Source organism: Asterias amurensis, chromosome 6, assembly GCF_032118995.1.
Source record: "Asterias amurensis chromosome 6, ASM3211899v1".
Taxonomy (NCBI): domain Eukaryota; kingdom Metazoa; phylum Echinodermata; class Asteroidea; order Forcipulatida; family Asteriidae; genus Asterias; species Asterias amurensis.
Genome location: NC_092653.1, coordinates 1,381,243 through 1,403,617, shown reverse-complemented (window position 1 = coordinate 1,403,617; position 22,375 = coordinate 1,381,243). Strand labels below are relative to the sequence as shown.

Here is a 22,375-nt window from a genome sequence, read left to right as displayed (position 1 = left end):
CCCGAAAAGGTCCAACATTCTTTTTATTTTACTTATGAAAATTAACTAAACCGAACTGTATGAAATAAAACCACATACAAATTTTGTGTTTAAACCTAAACAACAAAAAGGCGATTTTAGAAACGTCCGCGCCCAAACCATTATGTTTTACCCATCTTGTATGAAAGAAATTAGCCAACCACACTAACTAAAATAATAATGATCACACCTTGCCTGCTTAATAGACAGTAGATGACCTTGACATTGAGGGCATTTTCGGATATCGGGCTCATATAAAGCTCTTTAGCATGGGGGTTTGCTCAACGCCGACTTGCGGGCTTTAAATCAGCCATTTTGGAACCGTGCGTCTTTCACCCTGAACCTTTACCAGAGTATAGGCATACCCTTTAATTTTCAGCCAACTTACATCCTACTCAAATACTTTTATGATCAAAATATTGAGGTCTCAAAATGCATTTGAGTCAAGACAAAGGTGTGGGGCAGTCGGGTTGGCGCAGTCTGTGACCCCAACTCGAATCCCAGCGGGGGGGGGGGGGGGCTATATGGATATGGTTTTCAGTCCCTACTTGACTGCGTGTGTTTTCCGTGGGATAATTTCTCTGAGGATTTCCTCTCCCACATCTTGCTGGAGCTTCCTTCCTTGTCTTCTTTCCATGGGGTTCTTGGCTAGTAAAGTGATTAAGTTTGCTTTTCTGAGAGTCCTTGGCTAAAACTCACAAATTTGTAGATTCAGTTTAACACATTATTTTAAGACGTTCAAAAATATTTATTTTTAAATGCCCAATTATTATTAATACATATCTGTGGTAATGCAACCAAAGCATGTCAACTTGCAGTCCTGAGGAAACCTGTCAACAAGGGCAAATGTGAACCAGAAACACTCTGGGTTCACGTGCCTTCTGGGTTCTTGTGTGGGATATACCACTCATATACATGGGACCTATATACGATTTAAATGCACTTGAGGCTATTGGTAATTGCATAAGAAGTAACTTGGTAACGAGTAATGGAGAGCTTTTGATATCAGTAACGCAATAATGTACTCAAATAATAGAATACCTCAGCTGATTAGAAGCCCTTCATTATGCATCTAAAAGCACATAGTAATGCAACAAATTTGTTTTTCTTTCTTTCATTATTCTCTTGAAAATTCGATGACCAAATATTGAGCCCATATTTTTTCACAGGTTTGTTATTTTTCTGCATATGTTGATATAACAAAGTGAGAATACTGGTCTTTGACAATTACCAATTGTGTCCAGTGTCTTGTCCCGTCCGAGGACGAGGGCATCATGAACAGGGTTCACGCTCAAAGACACAAGTGCCAGGAACGGGACTCGAACCCACACTCTGGTGATCGGAAACACAAGCGCTTAAGTCCGGTACTTGTGAACAGCACAGCCACAAGACAATAGGAAGTCAAAGTGTAAAGCCAAGGTTCAAGAATTAAACTAGTAATGATGGGGTTTAGGTTGTCATTTGTATATTGTTTAACCCTTTGAACATAGTTATTTTGCACTGTGACACCCTGACCCTGAGTTATTTTCACATGTTGTCATTGATTAACTTTGAGGTTTCAACTTTATCTTACTGTATGTAAACTATAAATACTAAATAGTAAGCTTGTGTGTACAACTATGTATTATATTTCTGTTGATGGAGTGCTGGCTCTATAAAAAGAGCCGGTTTGGTCTCGACGTTTCAAACAGTTTACTCTGCTCGTCTTCAGGAGAAAGTGTTGTGTGCTGTAACCAACCTACTCTCTTAATGTAAAAGAGTGAATAGGTACTCTTTGAAGAGCCATAATATGAAGGACAACTCTTTTTCCAGTGGTCTTCCACTCTTTTAGATTGAAGTTTGCATCTTTTTGAGTGATTTTTTTCACTCTGTCCTGGAGTGAAACCCGGCTCTAAATGAGTGAAATAACCACCACTCTTTTTGAAGAGCCATATAACGGACAGCTCGAAAAGTAAAGAGTGGTGTTTTTCACTCTTTTACATTTAGAGAGTACATGTGGGATTGGTGGTACGATCTATTTCCCAGAAGCACTTTTATGAAAGATACGCTCAGGAAATGTAGCTATTGTCCAAGACCTTGAGTTATTCGGAAGGATATTTCCTACAAAATTCGGAAACAGCCAAAAGGGGACCAAAGGTAAACATCCATCCCACACTGTTGTCCTTTCATGTTCTACAGTGCGGTTATACATTATTTGCTAAAACTGAGCAGTATCAAGCCCAATTAATTTGAGAGAATTGCAAATAGTATTTACGAAATCCGAACGACTCTAATCATGGTTTATACCATTTCTGCAGATCGTTTTAAATTCACTTCTAAATTTTGATGATATTATTTTGTTTTTGCTGTTGACGTCATGTTTCAAAATTCACCAAAAAAGACTATCGCAAATTACACTTTTCGTCCTTTTAACTTGAGGCTATCTTTTAACACATTTCCCAATTTAGTGAGAACTCTAAAAACTATCAAATAGGTGGATCGCAAAACCTAAAATTGTCCTTTTTTGGAGAGCCTCTTAAACATTTTGATATTGATGTTAAGCAGAACTTGTAACATATCCACCTTCCATATATATTTGGTTTGCGGTAACACCATGTTTGTGTATACTTGCCAGGTAGAGTTTTTTCTTTAGAGAACTGTCTTGCTATACTCTACTATACCGAAGAGTAGACTTTTCGGATTTTTCGGGAGAATTCTCAGTATCTTTGAAGAGAACTGTCCCGCTTTTGTTTTTCCACTTCGGTTGCACAACTTGCACGGAACAGGTAACCAGCATCCGTGTTTGAGGTGTGACAACGACCCCCCCCCCCCACACACACACGCACACATCAATGTCAGCTCACATTGCGAAGTAGTTTGAGAATTGACATATCCCTTTAAACTGTTCGGCCTGTGGCAAGGTCTACACAGTAGCTACGCAGCAAGTGCACTTCCCTCTTAACTTCCTGAACTTATTAACTTGTTTGGTTGTCTTGGCAAGTGAGTTAGACGAGCGTAGGATGTCCATATAGGCCTAAAGTGGGCTTGCCGCTGTCAGCAAGCTGCTGTACTATCCTACTTGGTAGAATATCTCTCGCTTCAAAGACTCCAGTCGTCATCTTTGATATATTATATTCACCTTATGGAAAATACCAAACTTTCTGGAAGATGAGCGAAACTTTCCGAGGTAAGTTTGGAAGTTTATTTTGTGTCTGAGGGCGTTGTGTTAGCATGGGTCGAGATGGCTTACGGACACCTATTTATTGGGTAGGGTTACTGCAAAGATCATAGACAGGTTATCAAAAATAGTTTGTTTCTATAAAGAAGGGAATGAAACTAGTACAAAATCAAAAGTACATGTTTTTTTTTCTCTCTTTTTTCACTATGACGTAAATCATTTCTAAAAACGTTCTAAAACAATCTATTTCGACGGGAAGGCACTTCAAACGCCACAAGGCCTTTAGGCCCTGTAGTCAATGTATAACAATTAAAGACAGTGTATATACTCCAAATAATTATTAGCATAAAACCTTATTTGGTCACGAGTAATGGGGTGAGGTTGAAAGTTTAAAACATTGTGAGAAACAGCTCCCTCTGAAGTGACGTAGTTTATGAGAAAGAAGTAATTTTCCACGAATTTTATTTCGAGACCTCAGAATTGAGATTTTTGAGGTCCTGGAATCAAGCATCTGAATGCACACAACGGATTCGTGTGACGAGGGTGTTTTTTCTTTCATTGTTGTCTCGCAACTTCGACGACCAATTGAGCTTTAATTCTTACAGGTTTGTTATTTTGTGCATATGTTGAGATACACAAAGTGAGACAGACTGGTCTTTGACAATTATTACCAATAGTGTCCAGTGTCTTTAAACAAATCCTTGGCCTACAGGAACAACAACAGGAAGTGAACCCATACAGTCACTAAAAAGATTTGCATGTTCATGTATGTCACGCAGTAATACGTCCCAATTTGTTCTCATCAATCACTAATTAACTAAACATCAGGTGTTGTAATTGTGTCCCTTCATTGCATTGTTTCAGCTTATACAAGACCCAATTAAATAAAGCTGTTTAGCGTAAAATACTCTGCTTAGCTTCTTGGCTTGCAAGAAATGAACGGGGTACCAGTCGCAGCAATGGTAGCTTTATATATTATTCTGGCTGGTAACCTGTTTTTGAATAGCAAAAGTGTTTGTGCTTAGCAAGTTTGTGTGCCTACAGGCTTGGGCTCCGGTGCAGGTGTTCAATAGTCTGAAATTCTACCGAACCCATTATGAAGTTTTGGCCTGGTAGCTGCTTCTGGTATTAACCAACCTTGTTTTTAGATTAGCAAAGCAGCTATGTTAATTTGGGCGTTGGTTATAGATGTCTCCCTGTTATAATATCACTATGACGGTTCACAAAACAGTTTCCAATTATTAATTGTTTAATGTATGTTTTGATATTATGTTGTGTAACACTGTGGGCATAAATTAGTTGAACTGAACTTAACTGAAGCTACAATAAGATAGTAGACTGATTCCGTTGTTAAAACATGTTCGCAATTTAAATTACAGTTACTCGTTGGACATATTTAGCTCTGTGCTCTTGTAACAATTACGGACTCAGCACACTCTTTTTCATATGTGTACTATGTACTATGGGCGTGGTATGCAGGTGTGTAGTGGGCGGGTGGGGTTTTATGAATAATTTGCGCGAGTCTCGAGGGTGTTCTGTCGAAATAAAAAGAAAACCACGCAAATTTGTGTGGATCATTGCATTCTACTTTTAAAACATCTTTCTAATCATATGCATTTTATAACAAACGATTACAAACGCTTTTGCATGGACCAACTCGACCGATCCAAGGCAACGCATTCCTCTAAGATTTATACTGACTAGTTAATCATCGTGACTATGGCCCCTTTATTCCAAATCCGCTTTATGTCTTTACACACAAGTACCAAAAAAGCATACTGCAAGTTTCGCTTTTTAATTTAAGCACTATTTGTAAACTTAATCACGACTGTAATTGATTGAAGTTTACAATAAGTGTGCCTTGACAAGAGCCACGAAAAGGCATTCCAGTTGTTCCGAGTCTTCCGTGTATGTTATTTGTCATTGGATGTTTCTGTAGGTTTATAAGTCATCGGAAATAGGCAAACTTGATGACTGCTTGGTTTATACCTCACCCTCATCATGCGGGTTGCATTAGGCCTCTGAGTCACCCATGTATGGCCAGTTTAGAACAGGGTGCAAGTTCGTCGGTAACTTCATAATGCTAGGACCCATGAGTAAATAATGGATGTTTGCGAGTGTAGTTGTGAGAAGAATATGTTATGAGTTAATCCAACGGTTCTTTTCAGAACCACCCCAACTCATTTAGAGACTGTTATTACATGGTGTTACCGCAAACTCTTCTAAATAATATGTTATGGGTTGTTTCCTTTAATTGGGGTGAAGTCGAATTCTAGATCATTTTTGAAGGGGAAATTTTGTTGTAGAAGACATTTTTTGAAAGCCCTGTTCACAATGTCCCGTTCAATATCCTGGTTATGGCGGTCAAGCCTGAAATAGGCAGTAGAGGAATTGGACTAAATGCAAGACCAAAATGGGCTGTATATTCAATTCACATAATGACAATTTACGGTTACGACAGGCATCATGTTTGGTTTTGTTCCTGGGTTTCGTTTGTAGGATTGACGAACAAACCCCCACTCAAATAATGAAAAATATATTCGTTTGGTTGGCGTTATGGAAAACACAGCTGTTAACTTTCAATATAACCTGTAGGATTTGAAACTGTTGTGGCCCATGCCCTCCCCCTTCCATTCCCTCCTTTCACTTGCACTACTGCACTCAGTCGCTACACTCTGTGCAGTTTTAATTATGACAAGGATATTGCGTGTTATAATACCATTGTGATACTAGATTCGGTGGGTGATATTGAGATACTTCAAGAATTGAGTACTTCCTAAAAGAATCAGCGTGTCTTAGTTTGTGGGCATCAATGCATAGTCAATGGGGCATGCACTATTGTCCTATATACTCAATGAAATGTAAATCTTATTCAAGTAACAAAACATGAGTGGAAACTGAGTTTTCTTATTAATTTTGGGTTGAACGAAGACAAGAGAGCGGGCGCTGAACATGTGACCCCCGGATTAACGCCAATATTATTATCACCACTAATTAATCCATTCATTGTTTTTTTATAAATAATTGCTTCTTATGTCACAACAATAGTCACATGGCAGTGCCAACACATGTCATGTCCGAATTGGCAGCCACGGCTACGGCTAGGGCTAGGGCTAGGGCTTCCACGTCACGCATATTTAAGTATTTAAATTGCGCTAATTAAAATAAGCGAAAATGATGGGGGGTTTTATGCTAGTTTCCCAACTTCTACAGTATTTGTGACAGTGTTTTAAGACTGAAACCAGACAATATAATTTGATGTTGCAAACTGCCATTTCAGTACTATTTCAATTTTTATTATAAAGCGCATTGGTCTATTTTGGAAATGCGCAATATAAATCTTTTTTAATAATAATAATAATAATAATAATAATACCAACCAAATATTGGTAATGACCTGACGTTTTGACCCTATCAGAGTCTCTCAGAGGCAAAATGACAAGACAACAAACATGAACAGGGCCCAATTTCATGGCTCTGCTTACCGTAAGCATGGAATCGGCGCTTACGGAAGCAGGGAATTCTTTGCTTACGGCAAGCGTATTTCACGGGTTAGCGGCGAATTTTGGCTTCTGCGCGTGCGTACTCCACTTTACTAGGCATTCTTTGCTTACAAGGCTAGCACAGAAATTCGGCGCTTGCACGTAAGCGGGGAATCGTCATCGTAAGCGCAGAATTCGGCGGTAAGCAGAGCCATGAAATTGGGCCCTGGTAACTAAGTGTAACATAAGCAGCAAAGTGGAATATACGCGAATATAGAGAGCTTGAGTTAAAAAGCACACATTGTATTCCTTATCAATCCCTCGTTTTGTCTTTAACCTTTAATGTCATGAAATTTTTACCCGGGAAGTCGGCCCCGGTTTAGAATACTGCACTCACTTGTCATGACTAATCAAAGCACCTGTAGTCTTCACCGGCAGCCGCTTACCGGCAACCTACAGGAAGTCATGTTGATGGGCCTGGAGATAAAGCCGGACTTCTACTAGACTTGATTCAAGTCCCAACCCGTGCCAATCTCAGAAAACTTAATTGTTTTGTGATGTTCTGCATTCCCCAACCAATAGCTACATGTTGACGGCGGCGGTATGCTTAGGGACGCGAACGGGACTTGAATCAAGTCTAGACTTCTACTCGACAGCAAAATCTTCCAAAATCTCCCTGGCTATTATGGAACAGTGTTGTTGACGTTTTCCGGAAAAAGTTGACCTTTATTATCAAACTCAAAGTTGTCTTCGTATAAAGTTTGTGCTGTTCAAAATAAGGAACATACAAGAAGCGAGTGTTTGTTTTTTTGCTCGTGAAGACTCTGCATAAATTCAAATGTGGGTCCACTTGACCACGGAGCAATGACTAACCAACAAAATAAATATAATATGAATACTTTTTTTGATAGGTATGTTTGTTTGTTTGTTTGTTTGTTTGTTTAATGGTGTTTGTTTGTGTATTTGTTGCAGCAGTGTGTCTTTTTTGGGTACTTGTTTGTTTGTTGGTTTGTTGGTTTGTTGGTTTGTTGGTTTGTTGGTTTGTTGGTTTTTTTTTTTTGCTCGTTTGGTTTCTTCTAAAGGAAGAACCTTGCACTCGTTTTAGAGGTTGTCATAGTTTTACATGTCAATTATTTCTTCAAGATAAGCCATTTTGAGATATGGTGGACACATCACTGTAATGTCAGGGTAAATTTGTCTATATTATACACCCAAACCAGCACTCCTATGGCGGCCACCATACCTCAGAATAGGCCCTTAGACATCACTCACGTGCCAGAGTTGTTGCAGTTGTTCAAGTACACAAGACAAGAATATTTCAAGATTCATCTTCTATAGGAAAAGTGCCTATATTTAGATTTCGCATTATTTGATTACACAGGAACTAAATAAAACAGATGCCGAAATAAAATCCTGCTGTTTGAAGGTGACATATAATTATTCACTTGACACCCCAACAGGAATTGGAAACAGCACTGCGGCCTTGTCTGATTTAATGGCAGAGTGGCTATGACAAACATTTTAATTAAGCTCAGTTGGTGGTAGAGCGCTTGCACGTTAATCTGGCGGTCGCAGGTTCAAATCCCGCTCTAGAAACATTTTCTTTGGTCAACCCTAATGATTTTAAATGTATCTATAGTCAGTTTCCTTTGTGGTTTACTATTTATTTTATTGATAATGGGGATTTTATGACCAATGTTGAATGGAGGCAATCTTGACTTTATGAAACTTTCTCGAATAATGTGCTGTAAATAGAGTTAAAAACCAATGGTAATGCAGTGCCGACTGCTGACAAGTCACCTAGTGTATATTGTGCAACACTTGAGTGACTCCATAGTGGAGGCATTATGCCTACATGTGCCTCATTGTTCTGCCTTGATGGAACAGGGCACTACTACAAGCTCTACCGTGTCAGGACTGCTCTTTATGTCAGCCATTGAATATACACTACATTACCAATCTAGCACTATATAACCTACAATTTGTACATACTTGTTGACACCTATTGTTGTAACAATTAATACGTTTACACATTATTGAACATTGTTGGCTGCAGTACACAACCAACCTCGGGAGAATTGTCCGACCCCGTGGGTAGACACATACCATTGTACATTGTTTTATTACGACAAGAGGCCGTAGTGAATTGAATTGCAGTTGTTGTCACACATGATTATTGAACATTGTTGGCTGTAGTTCTCATCCATCCACTGGAAGGTTCGGCACCGTGAAGTATAAGTTCGACCGGCCCTCACACTACCGCGACATAGCTTGAGTCTTGAGTCTTGAGTAGTTTAATACCTAAACAGCTCACGTAGGAAGCTAAACTGGAATGGTGCGTTGGTGGCGCCATTGGTCGACGGTACAAGGTGCGAAGAGAATAAATAATAAAAAGGAAACAAAATGGTTGTGCACTATTAACATTGTGCAAGACTGGATTCATCCATGGTTTACAGCATCCTAGAGCCAGCTCTTCAATGAGGTGGAAGGAATCATTTAGAGCTTGGAAATATAGCCTAATACTATTCAGTGAGTCAGACGATGTATACTCAAGTCAGGTACACTGTGCCCAATTTCATAAAGCTGTTTAGCACAAAAAAATACTGCTTAACAAAGTTACTTGCTGAGCAAAAATAAATGAGGGGGCACCAGTCACAACAATGTTAACTTTACTGGAATGATGTCTGGTAACCTGTTTTTTCTAAACATTATTTTCCGGTGCTTAGCAAGTTTTTGTGCTTACACGCTTTATGAATTTGGGCCCAGATCCTTTCATCTGGTATAGCAGTCTAAACTCCAGACGACTTTACGACCATGACTCAAAAGCAGAAACAAATATTGCTAAACAGGTAAAAAGGTATTGAGTTTTCCCTTTAAGGTGAAATTCCAAGACCCACACAATTTGAAGTAAAAGTATCAATTTTCTCTTCTCTTTTCAGACAAACTCGAGCGTTCAATCAGTTTGCCAAGAGTTCTAGATGATCATGATGTTGCAGCAGCAACACCTGTACCAGACAATCACGAGGAAGCCCACCCAGGCCACCGGTACTTCACACCGCAGCCTGGTCGCAAGAAGCCTCAACCACCTCCAAGACCCGGTATCAAACGAAGACAATCCGAAAGCACCTTCACAAAGATCCACGAAGATAAGCATGGTGCTACCGCAATGGAAACAGACACCGAGGTGGAGTTGCAAGAAAACAAAGTTCCGAATGGCCATGTCGCGGAGGTGTCTTCCGATCGAAAGAGACCCCTCTTACCGACGCTAAAAGTAGCCCCCACCTCAGAGCCTCTGAAGCCGGAGGGGTCTTCCGATCGAAAGAAACCCCTCTTACCGACCCTGAAAGTAGCCCCCACCTCAGAGCCTCTAAAGCCGGAGGGGTCTTCCGATCGAAAGAGACCCCTCTTACCGACCATGAAAGTAGCCCCCACCTCAGAGCCTCTGAAGCCGGTGCGAAAAGCTCCCGGTAAACCCCCTGGCCATCGACGTCGTAAGTCAGACACTCACGTACACGTTATTGAACAGCTCAAGAAACAACAACGGTCACTTGAAAAACTATCTGATGATTCGTCCCCACAGAAGCGCGGTGAGTAATTATTTATGTATTTATTTTTATTTATATCAAAATCTTTATAATAATAATAGCAAACTCTTATAATATAGCGCATTTCACAATAACCGTATCAATGCGCATTACATTAGTGCCCTGGTCATAGGGCCAATAACACCCCGTTAATGTTTCTCAAATCCCTTGGGAGTATAGCCCTGAGCTGCCTGTAAGGCGGTTGTGGCTTTTCATACACAATATCAACCTCTACCCTCGCAGGTACCCATTTATACCCCTGGGTGAAGAGAAGCAATTGTAGTAAAGTATCTTGCTCAAGGACACACATGTCACGACCGGGATTCAAACCCACACCCCGGTGACTACAGGGTACAAAGAATCAACACAGCGGCTGTTTTACAAGGTCCTGTGTATTAAAAATGAGAATACCGAAAACATTACTTAAAAACCTTCCCTATTTTGCCATTTTTCTCCTTCATCTGTTTCAGGTTCCAAAGTAATCAGATCAGCGAGCAATGCCTGCGACCTCTCCACTAAATCATCACCCGATCAAGGCCAGGCTACCGTCCCTCGCTTCTTCACCCCGCAGCCCACAAGACGTAAATTCAACCTGGCCACCGTTTCCCGAACCCCATCATTTAACGACCCACCTCCGCTTGGTCCAGTGCAACGTCTTGCTCTCAAGACCAAGAAACTGAGCTCGCATGGCAGCGTAGACTCGGACCATTCTCCAACTCCCAGTCCACGTACCCCTGTCAGCCCTCTATCAGCACCCGCCTTTAAGCACAAGAAACAGGGCCGTAGGAAAAGCAATTCGGATTCGGGTCACAACTCTGATCATTCCTCATCGCCGAGCCCTCACACCCCAGTCGGCCCTCTAACAGCCCCGTTCAAGTCCAAGAGCTTTGGCCCCCAAAACAGCAGTGATTCCGGGAACAGTTCCAGCTTCTCTTCGTCTCCGAGCCCCAACACGCCAGTTAGTCCTCTTGCAGCCCCGGCTTTCAGTGGGAGGATGAGGCAAAGTGTGAGAACAGCTCCTGCTGTTCCAGACCCACAGTTTAAAGGAATCGACTTCAGTCAATGGAAGGGTTCCGATAGTGAAAAGCAATGGACTAAACCGGAACGGTCAAATTTAGATTCCCTGGGTAGGTAATTATTACTTAAAATTTTGTTTAAAAAAATTCCTTCTGTCAATGAAGTAATTGTGTTTAATCTATCGAACGTTTTACACCCTATAGGCACTATGGTAATTATTCAAAAATAATTGTCAGCATACAAACTTAATGAGCAACAAGCAATGAAGAGCTGTTGTAATTATAAAACACTGAGAAAACGGCTCCCACTGTAGTTTTTTAGAAAGAGGTAAATTCTCACTCACTTAACAAAAGACTGCAGGCCTTAAGCCATTTTTCGGCATCTGAAACCACAAAAAAAGATTCTTATTATTTTTCTTGTGTAACTTAGATGACCAATTGAGTCCCTACCTTTTGCTTTTAATCTTGAATCTGAAGTTATCTTAAATCGATAATCATTTTAAATTTTTTATCAGAAGTAATGTTAAGGTGAAAAAAAATAACAGTTTTAATTCGGCAATAATTGTACTGGTCAAAATCAAACGATGACGATCTCTAACTTGCTCGTCTCAAATAAGACGATCCTTTATCCGGAATAAGGAAATCGAAAGGTGTTCAAGGCATTGATGTAGAAACATCATTACTTTTTACAAACAACTTGCATTTTCCATTTCCACTTTTTTTCAGCTGATACATATTTATTTGAATGAATTCATTGAAACCTCAAACAGACTTTTCATTTCTATGTTTAGTTTTGAGAAACAGACCGACCAGCATGCCTGACAAAATCCGCCGGGTCAGTCGAGGATCCGTCAACAAGTCAAAACAGCGACAGTCCGGGGTGAGGCAGTTGTCAGCCCGGCAACAGGCCGCCGTTGGAACGCCATCTTCCCCCGCCATCACGCGCGCCAAGTCCGCTCGGAGCCGCCATCAAAGCGCCCCGGCGGGTCGGGTGGCGTTTGCTCTCAAGCACGACCCGATGTTCCCTGTCAAGAGCCCTACCGGGGAGGAAGTCTCCCTCGCCAGCAGCCTATCTAACGGTGGACTAAGACGTAAGGGTAACACGGGCAGTCTCCGGAAGGATGTTTTACGCTCAGTGAGCATGGAAAGATCAAGGAAGATGTCACTTCAACTTTCTCCCATTGATGAGAAAGCTGGAATTAAGGAATTACTCCGGGAGGAAATTACTCCACTTGGGAAGGCAAATGATAAGTTAAAGACGGAAGTATTTCAGAGCAAGTATGGAGAAGAGGAACCAGATATTGGTCGGTTGTCACAAAATGGTGGAAGTAAACCATCTTTGCGAAGAGTAAGATTTTCCTGTTTATATAAACAAAAACTGCTACAGCAGTTCCAAGTTTATAGATAATGACTAACCTACGTCATGTGGAGTCTGATCGATCCCAAATCTTGAGTCAATCAAAACTCTTGATTAAAATAAAATTTCACATTATTAAAAAAGGAAGACATTTTTTTAATCTGGACCCAATATTTTTCAAACTATATATCGATTTCAAAACCAAATCTCTTCACTCATTTGGCTCCAGACTCAATGATGAGGAGCAGAAGTAAGAATTGCATTTCTGAGTTTTTAGAACAAAGTAAGCCAATCCAAAAAAATATTTGTCTTCACAGTTTGTATCGAACAACGGTAGCACGTACAGTGATTACCCATCGACGTTTTCGACACCCACCCCCAGCCGGCACGATCGACCCAGATTACGGCGTGCTCGAAGCTCTAGAGGGTCCGTGGGATCGTTATCGAGGAGCATGCTTGCCAGTAAAGAGGTTAGTTTTACAGAAAAACCGATGACTCTTCTGTGCTCATGTTTTGTCAATTGGTGTTTTTAACTTAAAGGAACACGTTGCCTTGGATCAGTCGAGTTGGTCTTTGAAAAGCGTTTGTAACCGTTTTTTATAAAATGCATATGGGTAGAAAGATGTTGTAAAAGTAGAATACAATGATCCACACAAACATGCCTCGAAATTGCGTGGTTTTCCTTTTACCTCGTCGACTAACACGTCGGCCATTTATGGGGGTCAAAATTTTGACTCCCATAAATAGCCGACCATGTTAGTTCGCACAGTAGAAGGAAAACCACGCAATTTCGAGGCAAACTTGTGTGGATCATTGTATTCTACTTTTAAAACATCTTTCCAATCATATGCATTTCATAAAAAAAACGGTTACAAACGCTTTTGTTTTGACCAACTCGTCCGATCCAAGGCAACGTGTTCCTTTAATTGGTGGTGTGTTTGGATTTTTTTTCCTCGAAGAGTAACTGTTTGACCATAGTTCGAGGCAGATAGGGACAATGTTTGAGGGAATTGTGCCTTTGATGATACAAGTATTGTATTTGGCACACCGTCTCATAGTATGTCACGAGAAATAACTTTCAATGTAGGCCAATCGCTATTTTATTTAATTTTTAATTTATGTAGGTATAATAGAATAACAGTTGTTGTTTTAAAATGGCTGCCATTTGCTATTTTATACCTATAATGTTTTAAATGACAAATATGGGATGGCCCTAAAGACAATATATATATATATATATAATGGCATATAATAATTTCAGTTTTTATGGAACCATTTTATTTCCCAAGTTTTTAGGTGACATCTTCCTAAGCCACCGCAGTGAGCATAAGCAGCTGAAGCGTTTCGTTGGTTTCCTGACTGGTCTCATACTTGGTGGAGCTCTATTCCTTGGTCTTTATTACGGCCTAGAGTATAGTCTAAATGCTTCAATAGTCATAGCCTCTGTTAGTACTCTACTTATGTGTCTCAGCTTGGCACTAACTGGTGAGGACAAGTCTCGCAAAATTGTTTTTTTTTTGGTGCCAACATGGAATGAGCTTTGTGTTGTTCTTTTGATTTGATTTTCTTCCACATGCCCTGCTCGAACCTCCTCCCTCGGAAAATAAAACAACCAACCAACCAAACAACCAAACAACCAAAAAACAAAAAAAACATAACCTATAAACACAAACGAACAAACACCCACAAAACAAGTAATTGAAAAAAAAAACGAACAAACAAAACTAACACAAAACAACCAAAAATAAATACAACCAGACCCATTCAGACAGTACAGAATTGTTTTGTTTTTTTGCTAACAAAACAGTTGCCGATTACAAATTTTGCATTGCGTTGATCCCGAAATAAAAATGAATAAAACTCTTACAGAGCGATTAACTCCAAACGCGAAGTTTGATTATTTATTTCTCGTAAAGTAAGTCAGACAGAAATATTTCAAGGGATGTTTTCAACTATCATCATCATTAGATCGTGTAGGTTTTATTCAAATCTTTGATCTTCACGATGTTTGTTTCTTACCAATTCTGTAACGTTCCTTTTAGAACAAAGAACCAAGTTCAACGGTTATTCCGGGTCATATACTTTATTCAAATGATATCCAGATCGTAACCCCAATCTCTAAACATTCCTCGGTTGTTTTGATAGATGTCTTTGCCAACTTATTATTTTCAGATTCATTTTTATTTTAGTTTCCGTTGATTTATTTCTTTGTATTTTGATTTCAGCATGTCATTTGGTTGTTTTCTTGTATCTTCCTTTTCGTTTCTTTGCCATGTTGACGATGCATGTTTGCTTTTCCTGTCTACGAGCAGTACAGGATCACTCATTACAAGCAAGTATTCAAGATAAACAGGGAACAGTATTTATGTGTGCCCCCCCCCCCAACATATTTTTAAGCAAGCCCTTTAACACTTTTCCGTCACCAAAATTTAAAGCCGATGTATCGGGACGCTGAATACGGCAATAAGCTGTCACGTTGCCCCGTCCCAGCGCGGTCAAATCCACCCGAGATTTACTTGAGTCAATGTTTCTCGACCAGAAATGTCGGGCTATGAACCCTTGTCTGTCACTGCCGTCAAATCTATTGATCAGGGTTAGCAAATGTGTGCACAATGAGACCGCGATGTCGTCACACACATCGGCGGCCATTATTTAAAAAACTAGCCAAAACCCTTATACACACAATGAGTTTAAAAATGAGGTGTATTTTGTGAAATAAGAAATGATTTTGCTCCACCAAGAACAGGCTTTATTCATAAAGCTTGGTCAGAAGATCCAAATATCATTTGTTTTTGCCAGTAATTATTTGCATCACGCCTAGATGCTGTAGTATGTCAGTTTCAAAATGGCTCCTATACTGACTTCAACGAAGAGTTTATTCACGTTTCTTTTTTAATCTCGTTTTCTCATATTTCTGTTCATGTTTACTTAAACTATCTTCCCTTTCCGAGAGGTAGGCCTATCTTCTGGTTTTGCAAGTTTGTGTTTTAATTTTTTTATTATTTTTTTTTTGCCATGCTTTATTTTATTTTATCTATTTATTTGATGTCCATTTAACAAAATTAACAGGTAAAACTATACATACATATTTCTGCAATTTATTTGTTTATACAGGCCTACATTGTTTAAAGACAGTGTACACTATTGGTAAATGTCAAAGATCAGTCTTCTCACTTGGTGTATCTCAACATATGCATAAAATAACAAAGCTGTGAAAATTTGAGCTCGATCGGTCGTCGGAGTTGTCACACGAAGTTGTGTGCGTTTAGATGGTTGATTTCGAGACCTCAAGTTCTAAACTTCAGGTCTCGAAATCAAATTCGTGGAAAATTACTCCTTTCTCCAAAACTAGGTCACTTCAGAGGGAGCTGTTTCTCAACATGTTTTATATCACCAACCTCTCCCCATTACTCGTTACAAAATAATGTTTTAAGCCAATAATTATTTTGAGTAATTACCAATAGTGTCCACTGCCTTTAAATTAGTTTTTTTTTTAAGTAGCATTTTCAGCTGAATCACAGTTTTGTATAAAAATATTTTTAATAAATCATAATTAATAAAAGGAATTACTGTCATCTCAACTCCCCTTTCAGTGAGAGCTCGTTGTGTGGCGGCGTTGATGATACCAGTGTTATGTACATCGAGAGGTCGGGCAGCATTTCTTGCTATCATAGTTGCATTACTTCTCAGTGGACCCATTGATAACATTTATAAGAATGCAAATGTTGCGTCTGAATCAATGAGCTGCAGTGCAGAGGTTCGTTCTGGTCTCATTTCCTTCTTTTAATTTACAATAATTATTTGTTTACATCATTATGATTTAATTATGTCCGATAAAAAAAGTTTAACAATGTGATTGTCGGATGCTCCAAACCAGTTTGTCCTGATCGAAACGTCTATGTTTGTGACCAGTGTACAATGGAGTGTCTGTTTCTATACGTCTTTTGATATTTTCCTCGGCCCATTGTAAATACCGGATACTCCAATCCAAACCAGTTTGTCCTGATCAAAATGTCTTGATTTGTGACCATTGTAGGATGGAGAGTGGCTGTTTTATACCCTTTTGATGTTTTCCCCCTCATACAGCTAGCTCAGAACCAGACGAAACTCATCAAACAGACTGCTGAAGAAGTATTTGATGCATACATAGAAAATCTCGTTAAAAGTATCCGCAAACTGCAAGAAGCCGCTTCGAAGGTCCGAGAAGTGTTTTTACCAATAGAGGATGCTTTTAGAAGACTCACAGAGGGCCTAGGTGTAAGTAGACGTTTTTGTGTTTTTAACATCTGAATTTTCTTTTGCATAAACACTTCTCTGAGAAGTCTCAAAATTCCCCCCAAAATTTCGACTCTGCGGCAGTGGAATAATATGGAATAATAAAGCAAGACTGTTTCTCAAAAGAACATAATCTACCACAAATAGGGACACAAATTGTGTTACCGCAAACAAATACATGAATTCTTCTCGTTCAAATATTCTTCGAGATGTTTAACTGGATTTGGAAGAAATTATAGAGTAATTTAACTTCTAAGGCCAAGAATGCTTCGTGTATTGGTGGTTTAAAAAACAAACGTATAAACAAATCCCCTTTTTTCCTTTTTTTCTTCTTTCTTGTTACTAAGACACAGAACCGTCTTGATGTAAAACATCTGTCGTGATGGCTGTATCCTAAATAAAGATCTTGAAATAAAAAATAATAAAATACTTTAATCTCCCTAGGCTGCAGGTGCTGCTTTAAGAACAGCGGCCGATGCATGCAATCAGATCATCGATGGAGCTTACAGGGACTGTACTGGTAGTATAAACCACGCCTACAAGGAGTGCAAGAAGGCACTGGGGGGCGCTAATTTTGGACCTGCTGCAATCGGTAAGGGTAGACAGGAGTGTAAGGTCCGTAGATACCTATCATGCTGCGGCCATTTTGATTTGTCTCCACTACAAATCAGTGTAACTCAAACCGAGGCTGGAAGATACAAAATAGTCTGGTTCCATTTGTTCATAAATATTCCTTACTGTTATTTGATACATGGAACATTACCAAGATGGTGACAGCATGGTTTGGTTTTATGACTCCTCTGCAAGTTACAGGCACTGACATTTTTGATAGTCACTAAAAAACATTAGCATTCGACGGGGAGCTGTTGCTAGATATGAAAAAAAGTGTTAACTTAGTTTTTGAGAAAGAGATAATTTCTCAATAAAACATTTGAATCTCAAAAAGACATAAAGCCCTTTTCAGGCAACTGAGCTGAAAGCACACCTTCACTTACAGTATCCAAACAAACATATTGCATAAGCTCAAGTCTTTTATTATTTGAGTGAGAACTTGCCTCTTTCTCAAAAACTACATTACTTCATCGGGAGCCGTTTCCCACAACGTTATGTACCATACAGCTCTCCTTTACTCGTTACTAAGCAAGTTGTTTTTGCTTACAATTATTTTGCGTATTACCAACATTGTCCATTGCCGTCAAGGGGTCAGGTAGTCATTGTGCTATCAGTCACCAATTAAAACAACCATAATCTGTAGAGGGAGGAATGTCACTTTTATGGAGTTTGTTTGAGACATTACAAAGAGTTTTGACATGGTTTTTAATGAAGCATTTTAAAATGTAGCTAAATAAACTTTACAGCAAGAATTTTTTTGTGTTTGGATTCCAGATCAACTATGCGATGTACTTAAATTTGGAGACAAGGTCTGTGGGCTCATTAGTAACACGGATGGTATTTGCAGTGCCCCAACCTTCCTGGATGACGTGATCAAGAAAGCCTTCGATGCTACTCAAAGAGCTCTAGATGATATCCAAGAAGCCTTTGAGATCGATGTCGACTTCACAGCCTACTGGGCTGCTCGAGCAAATCAAAGCCAGTCATTCGACTCAATCCAAGACGCAATTGAACAGGAGCTGGAAGATTCGGTGAACTTCTTCAACTCTGCCTTCTCGGTGGTGGATAAGATCATAGCATTGTCCGTCTTATTCCTCCTCTTCAGGTCGTACCAGTACCACAGCAAGTATCGCACCAAGGATAGATTTGACAACTACTATGTGACAAGTGACTTCAAGCTCCTTGATGCTAATAGAAGGAACAATGGTAAAGAGCCGTTGTTACCCTTGAAGAAGTCAGAGCGTCGACGTCTGATTGATCTCACATCGTTCGGGCTTAGTAAGCCCGAAAAGGGGTTGTTTAGAATGGGTCTCACAAACCTACTCCTTCATGTAGTTATTGCGAGTTTGCTGATTTTAGCAGATTATGGTCTAGTCTGGTTACTTGCTCTTATCAATCGACATGGGAAGGTTAAGTTCAACTTGACTGGTGGTGGAGGTGCTGATCTTACCATCGGTGGTTCGGGCTTCTTGTCTGATCTAATCAGGACTTTCTTCTCAGAGGGATTCGAAGCTGCGAATGCCTTTAATATCACTGTTGATACTCAGCAATGTCTTCCTAATCCAATACTTCCAAATAACAACATTGCAATAGGGGTTGCCGTGTTGTACTTCATAGCCCTTCTCATGGTCCTATTCCAGGCATACGCTCTCAGACTGCGAAGAGGTATTGCTTCTTACTTCTACCCAGAAAGAGAACAAGAGCGTATTTATTATCTGTATAATAACACACTGCAAAAACGCCAATCACTGTTCAAGCTACTGAAGGAAAAGATCAAGCAGTCGAAGCGGCAGATAGATACCGAGCAGAAGATTAGTTTTAGGGCGTACTTATCAGCCAAGTACCCGTGCTGGAGGAAGATCTTCCGGTACTTTGGCATGAAGAGGAAGATTTGTTTGGGATGTGCTGATGTAGATAACGGCCATTTTATGTCTTGTGGTAACCCTGATTGTCATGGTAACTACTGCCGAGAGTGTTTACATGAGATTGGAAACACATGTACGCTCTGCAAGGAGATTGTCATAGGCAGTGATCTATCCATTGGTGTTGTTGAACACAGAGTTTGAGGATACTGCGAATTTTAAAGGAACACGTTGCCTTGGATCGGACGAGTTGGTCTTTGAAAAGTGTTTGAAACCGTTTGTTATGAAATATGGTTAGATAGATATCTTAAAAGTAGAACATAATGATCCACACAAGTATCACTCGAAATTGCGTGGTTTTCCTTTTACCTCGTCGACTAACACGGTCGGCCATTTATGAGAGTCAAATTTTTGACTCCCGTAAATGGCCGACCTTTCTAACCATATGCATTTTATAACAAACGGAATACAAACGTTTTTTTAAAGACCAACTCGACCGATCCAAGGCAACTTGTTCCGTCGAGCTTCCCAAAAGAAATTGATTGTGAGTAATGGTTTACCTTGAGCTTTTATTTTGTTTTAACGATTTTGGCATTTCAGAAAATAAATTTAAGATATTTTAAGAAAACTTATATGTATTGTAAATTGAACATGCTACCATGCCACTGCGAGTTAATGTGTCTAACCATTTCTAAAGTAAAAAATTAATATATTTATAAGCATCATCAATTGAAATTGTTTTTGTTTATTTTTACTGGTATATAATTGGTTCGTAAGTTTAAGCACTTTGGTGTTTTATAAATAATTAGCGGCAATACATTTTAGTAACTGAAGAAGTGTTTAATCAAATTTCGGATGCAAAGAGGGAAGTGACAACAGTTGCGTTTTGCAACATCGAGATTTGGTAAACAATTAGGAGATATGTATATTTGGTTTGCAGTAACACCATGTGTGTATCTACTTGCCAGGTAGAGTTTGTTCTTAGAGAACTGTTTTGCTTTATTCTACTGCCGCGGAGTAGATAATCGGAGATTCGGGAGACTTCTCAGTTCTGAAAAGAACTGTCCTGTTTTTTAACTATTACCAGGGGCCAATTTCATAGAGCTACTTAAGCAAAAAATTTGCTTAAGCACGAAAATAGCTCGCTTATTTTACACATGTTACTGGCCAAAATTGCATGCCATATACATTGCTTATGACTAGTATTTAGCTGTTGTTTACTTAACATAACAATAGAGTGGAGTCTTTGCCGGTAATCCGATTTTACTAAGCAATGATTTGTTTGCTTAAGCAAAATTTTATGCTTAAGCAGCTCTATGAAATTGGGCCCTGGGCGGATGTTACAGAAAATAGACTGGACTACTACTTTAGCTTATAGGATCGTAATAAACTGTGCTGCCGCGGAGTCAGTTCTGAATTGGTCTCAACGTTTCGACTAGCTTGCCCTATAGTCATCGTAAGGAGACTGAGATAGTTAGGAGATAGTTAGTGGACAACATTTTCAGAATCGGAGCAACATTTCCAGAATCGGGACAAACATTTTCAGAATCGGGACAAACATTTTCAGAATCGGGGATATTTTAAAGAAAAAAAATCTTTAGAACCTTGAAAGATTGGTTTATCTTCAAGAAACTGTCTGCACAATCAGGGGGAGTTAAAGGTACACTCTCAGTTTCACTCTCGACGCTCTCAGTTTCAATGACGATGTCAACGCAGGAGTTATTCTAGAATTTGAGGCATCGATATCAAGCATCTGAAAGCACAAAACTTCGTGTGACCATGGTGCGACAATGGTGCTTTTTTTTATATCTCGCATGCAACTTCGACGACCGATTGAGCTAAAATTTTCACGTTTGTTATTTTATGCATATGTTGAGATACACCAACTGTGAGGACTAGTCTTTGACAATTACCAGAAGTGGCCAGTGTCTTTAAACATGTATCTTTAAACCTGTATCGAGCCCTTTTCGAAACTACGACATGGGAGAGCGAGAAGACGGATGGTATGCCGGAGCTGAAACTTAGAAGCCGTTGTTTTGAAAACACCGATTGAGACACGGCAGCCTTAACCACAATCGTCATCCTCGAGTTACCCTGTCTGCTTTTAGCAATTATAAATACTTTTTCTCAAAGGGATCCGACTATTCCCTGCCTCTGTTTGGTTTACACTGATTTCAATGAGAGAAACAAGATGACTGCTCTTTGGGAGGCACGTGGCATTTTTATAAATTTAATGTCATTATGCTACAAACATGCAAGGAGTAAACTAATTATTGCCCCAAAACACGAGATGGGCAACCCCGATGTAAATAAATGTATAGAGTAATCACGTGCGTATTCGAATAATTTGGGACATTTTGGTCCCACAATGGGCACCTGTGGTAATTGTCAAAGACCAGTATCCTCAATTGGAGTATCCCGACCTATGCATTACATAACACATCTGCGAAGATTTGACTCAATTGGGCATCGAAGTTGCAAGAGAATAATGAAGGGAAAAAACACCCCTGTAGCACAAACTTTGGTTGCTTTCAGATGTGTTAAAGCCATTGGACACTTTCGGTAAACAGTATTGTCCAAAGGCTAACACTTCATGTATCACAACTTATTTAAAATAACAAACCTGTGAAAATTTAGGCTCAATCGGTCATCGGAGTCGGGAGAAAATAACGGGAAAACCCACCCTTGTTTCCGCACGTTTCGTCGTGTCATGACATGTGCTTAAAATAAATCCGTAATTCTCGACAACGAGAACTGATAATTGTTTTAATGTTTTCTCAAAAAGTAAAGCATTTCATGGAATATTTTAAGAGAAGTCTTTCACCATGACCTTCTGTAAACCCTGTAAGTTATTTGTAAATCTGTGAACTTTTTTTGTTCTGTTCCGAAAGTGTATAATGGCTTTAAAAAAGGCTTCAGGTCTGAATTTTATTAATATTTGAGTAAGAAATCGCCTTTCTTAAAAACTGCGTTACTTCAGAAGAGCCGTTTTTACGATGTTTAATTAATACA

At 39.5% G+C, this 22,375-nt stretch overlaps 1 protein-coding gene across 1 annotated transcript; it reads left to right on the top strand.

Moving 5' to 3' along the window:
* Positions 1 to 3,042: 3,042 nt before the first annotated feature.
* On the top strand, positions 3,043 to 22,118 carry LOC139939085 (uncharacterized). The gene is made up of 10 exons (XM_071934819.1): positions 3,043 to 3,184; positions 9,597 to 10,244; positions 10,712 to 11,368; positions 12,049 to 12,605; positions 12,932 to 13,084; positions 13,904 to 14,099; positions 16,208 to 16,371; positions 16,701 to 16,871; positions 17,334 to 17,481; positions 18,276 to 22,118. Exons 1-10 carry the CDS (start codon positions 3,166 to 3,168, stop codon positions 19,565 to 19,567), a joined length of 4,005 nt encoding a protein of 1,334 aa, XP_071790920.1. The 5' UTR covers positions 3,043 to 3,165; the 3' UTR covers positions 19,568 to 22,118.
* Positions 22,119 to 22,375: the final 257 nt, after the last annotated feature.

Coding starts and splice junctions, on each gene's coding strand:
- LOC139939085 (XM_071934819.1), top strand. Junction 12,606..12,931: donor GTAAACCATCTTTGCGAAGA/GTAAGATTTTCC, acceptor TTGTCTTCACAG/TTTGTATCGAACAACGGTAG. Junction 16,872..17,333: donor GACTCACAGAGGGCCTAGGT/GTAAGTAGACGT, acceptor TAATCTCCCTAG/GCTGCAGGTGCTGCTTTAAG.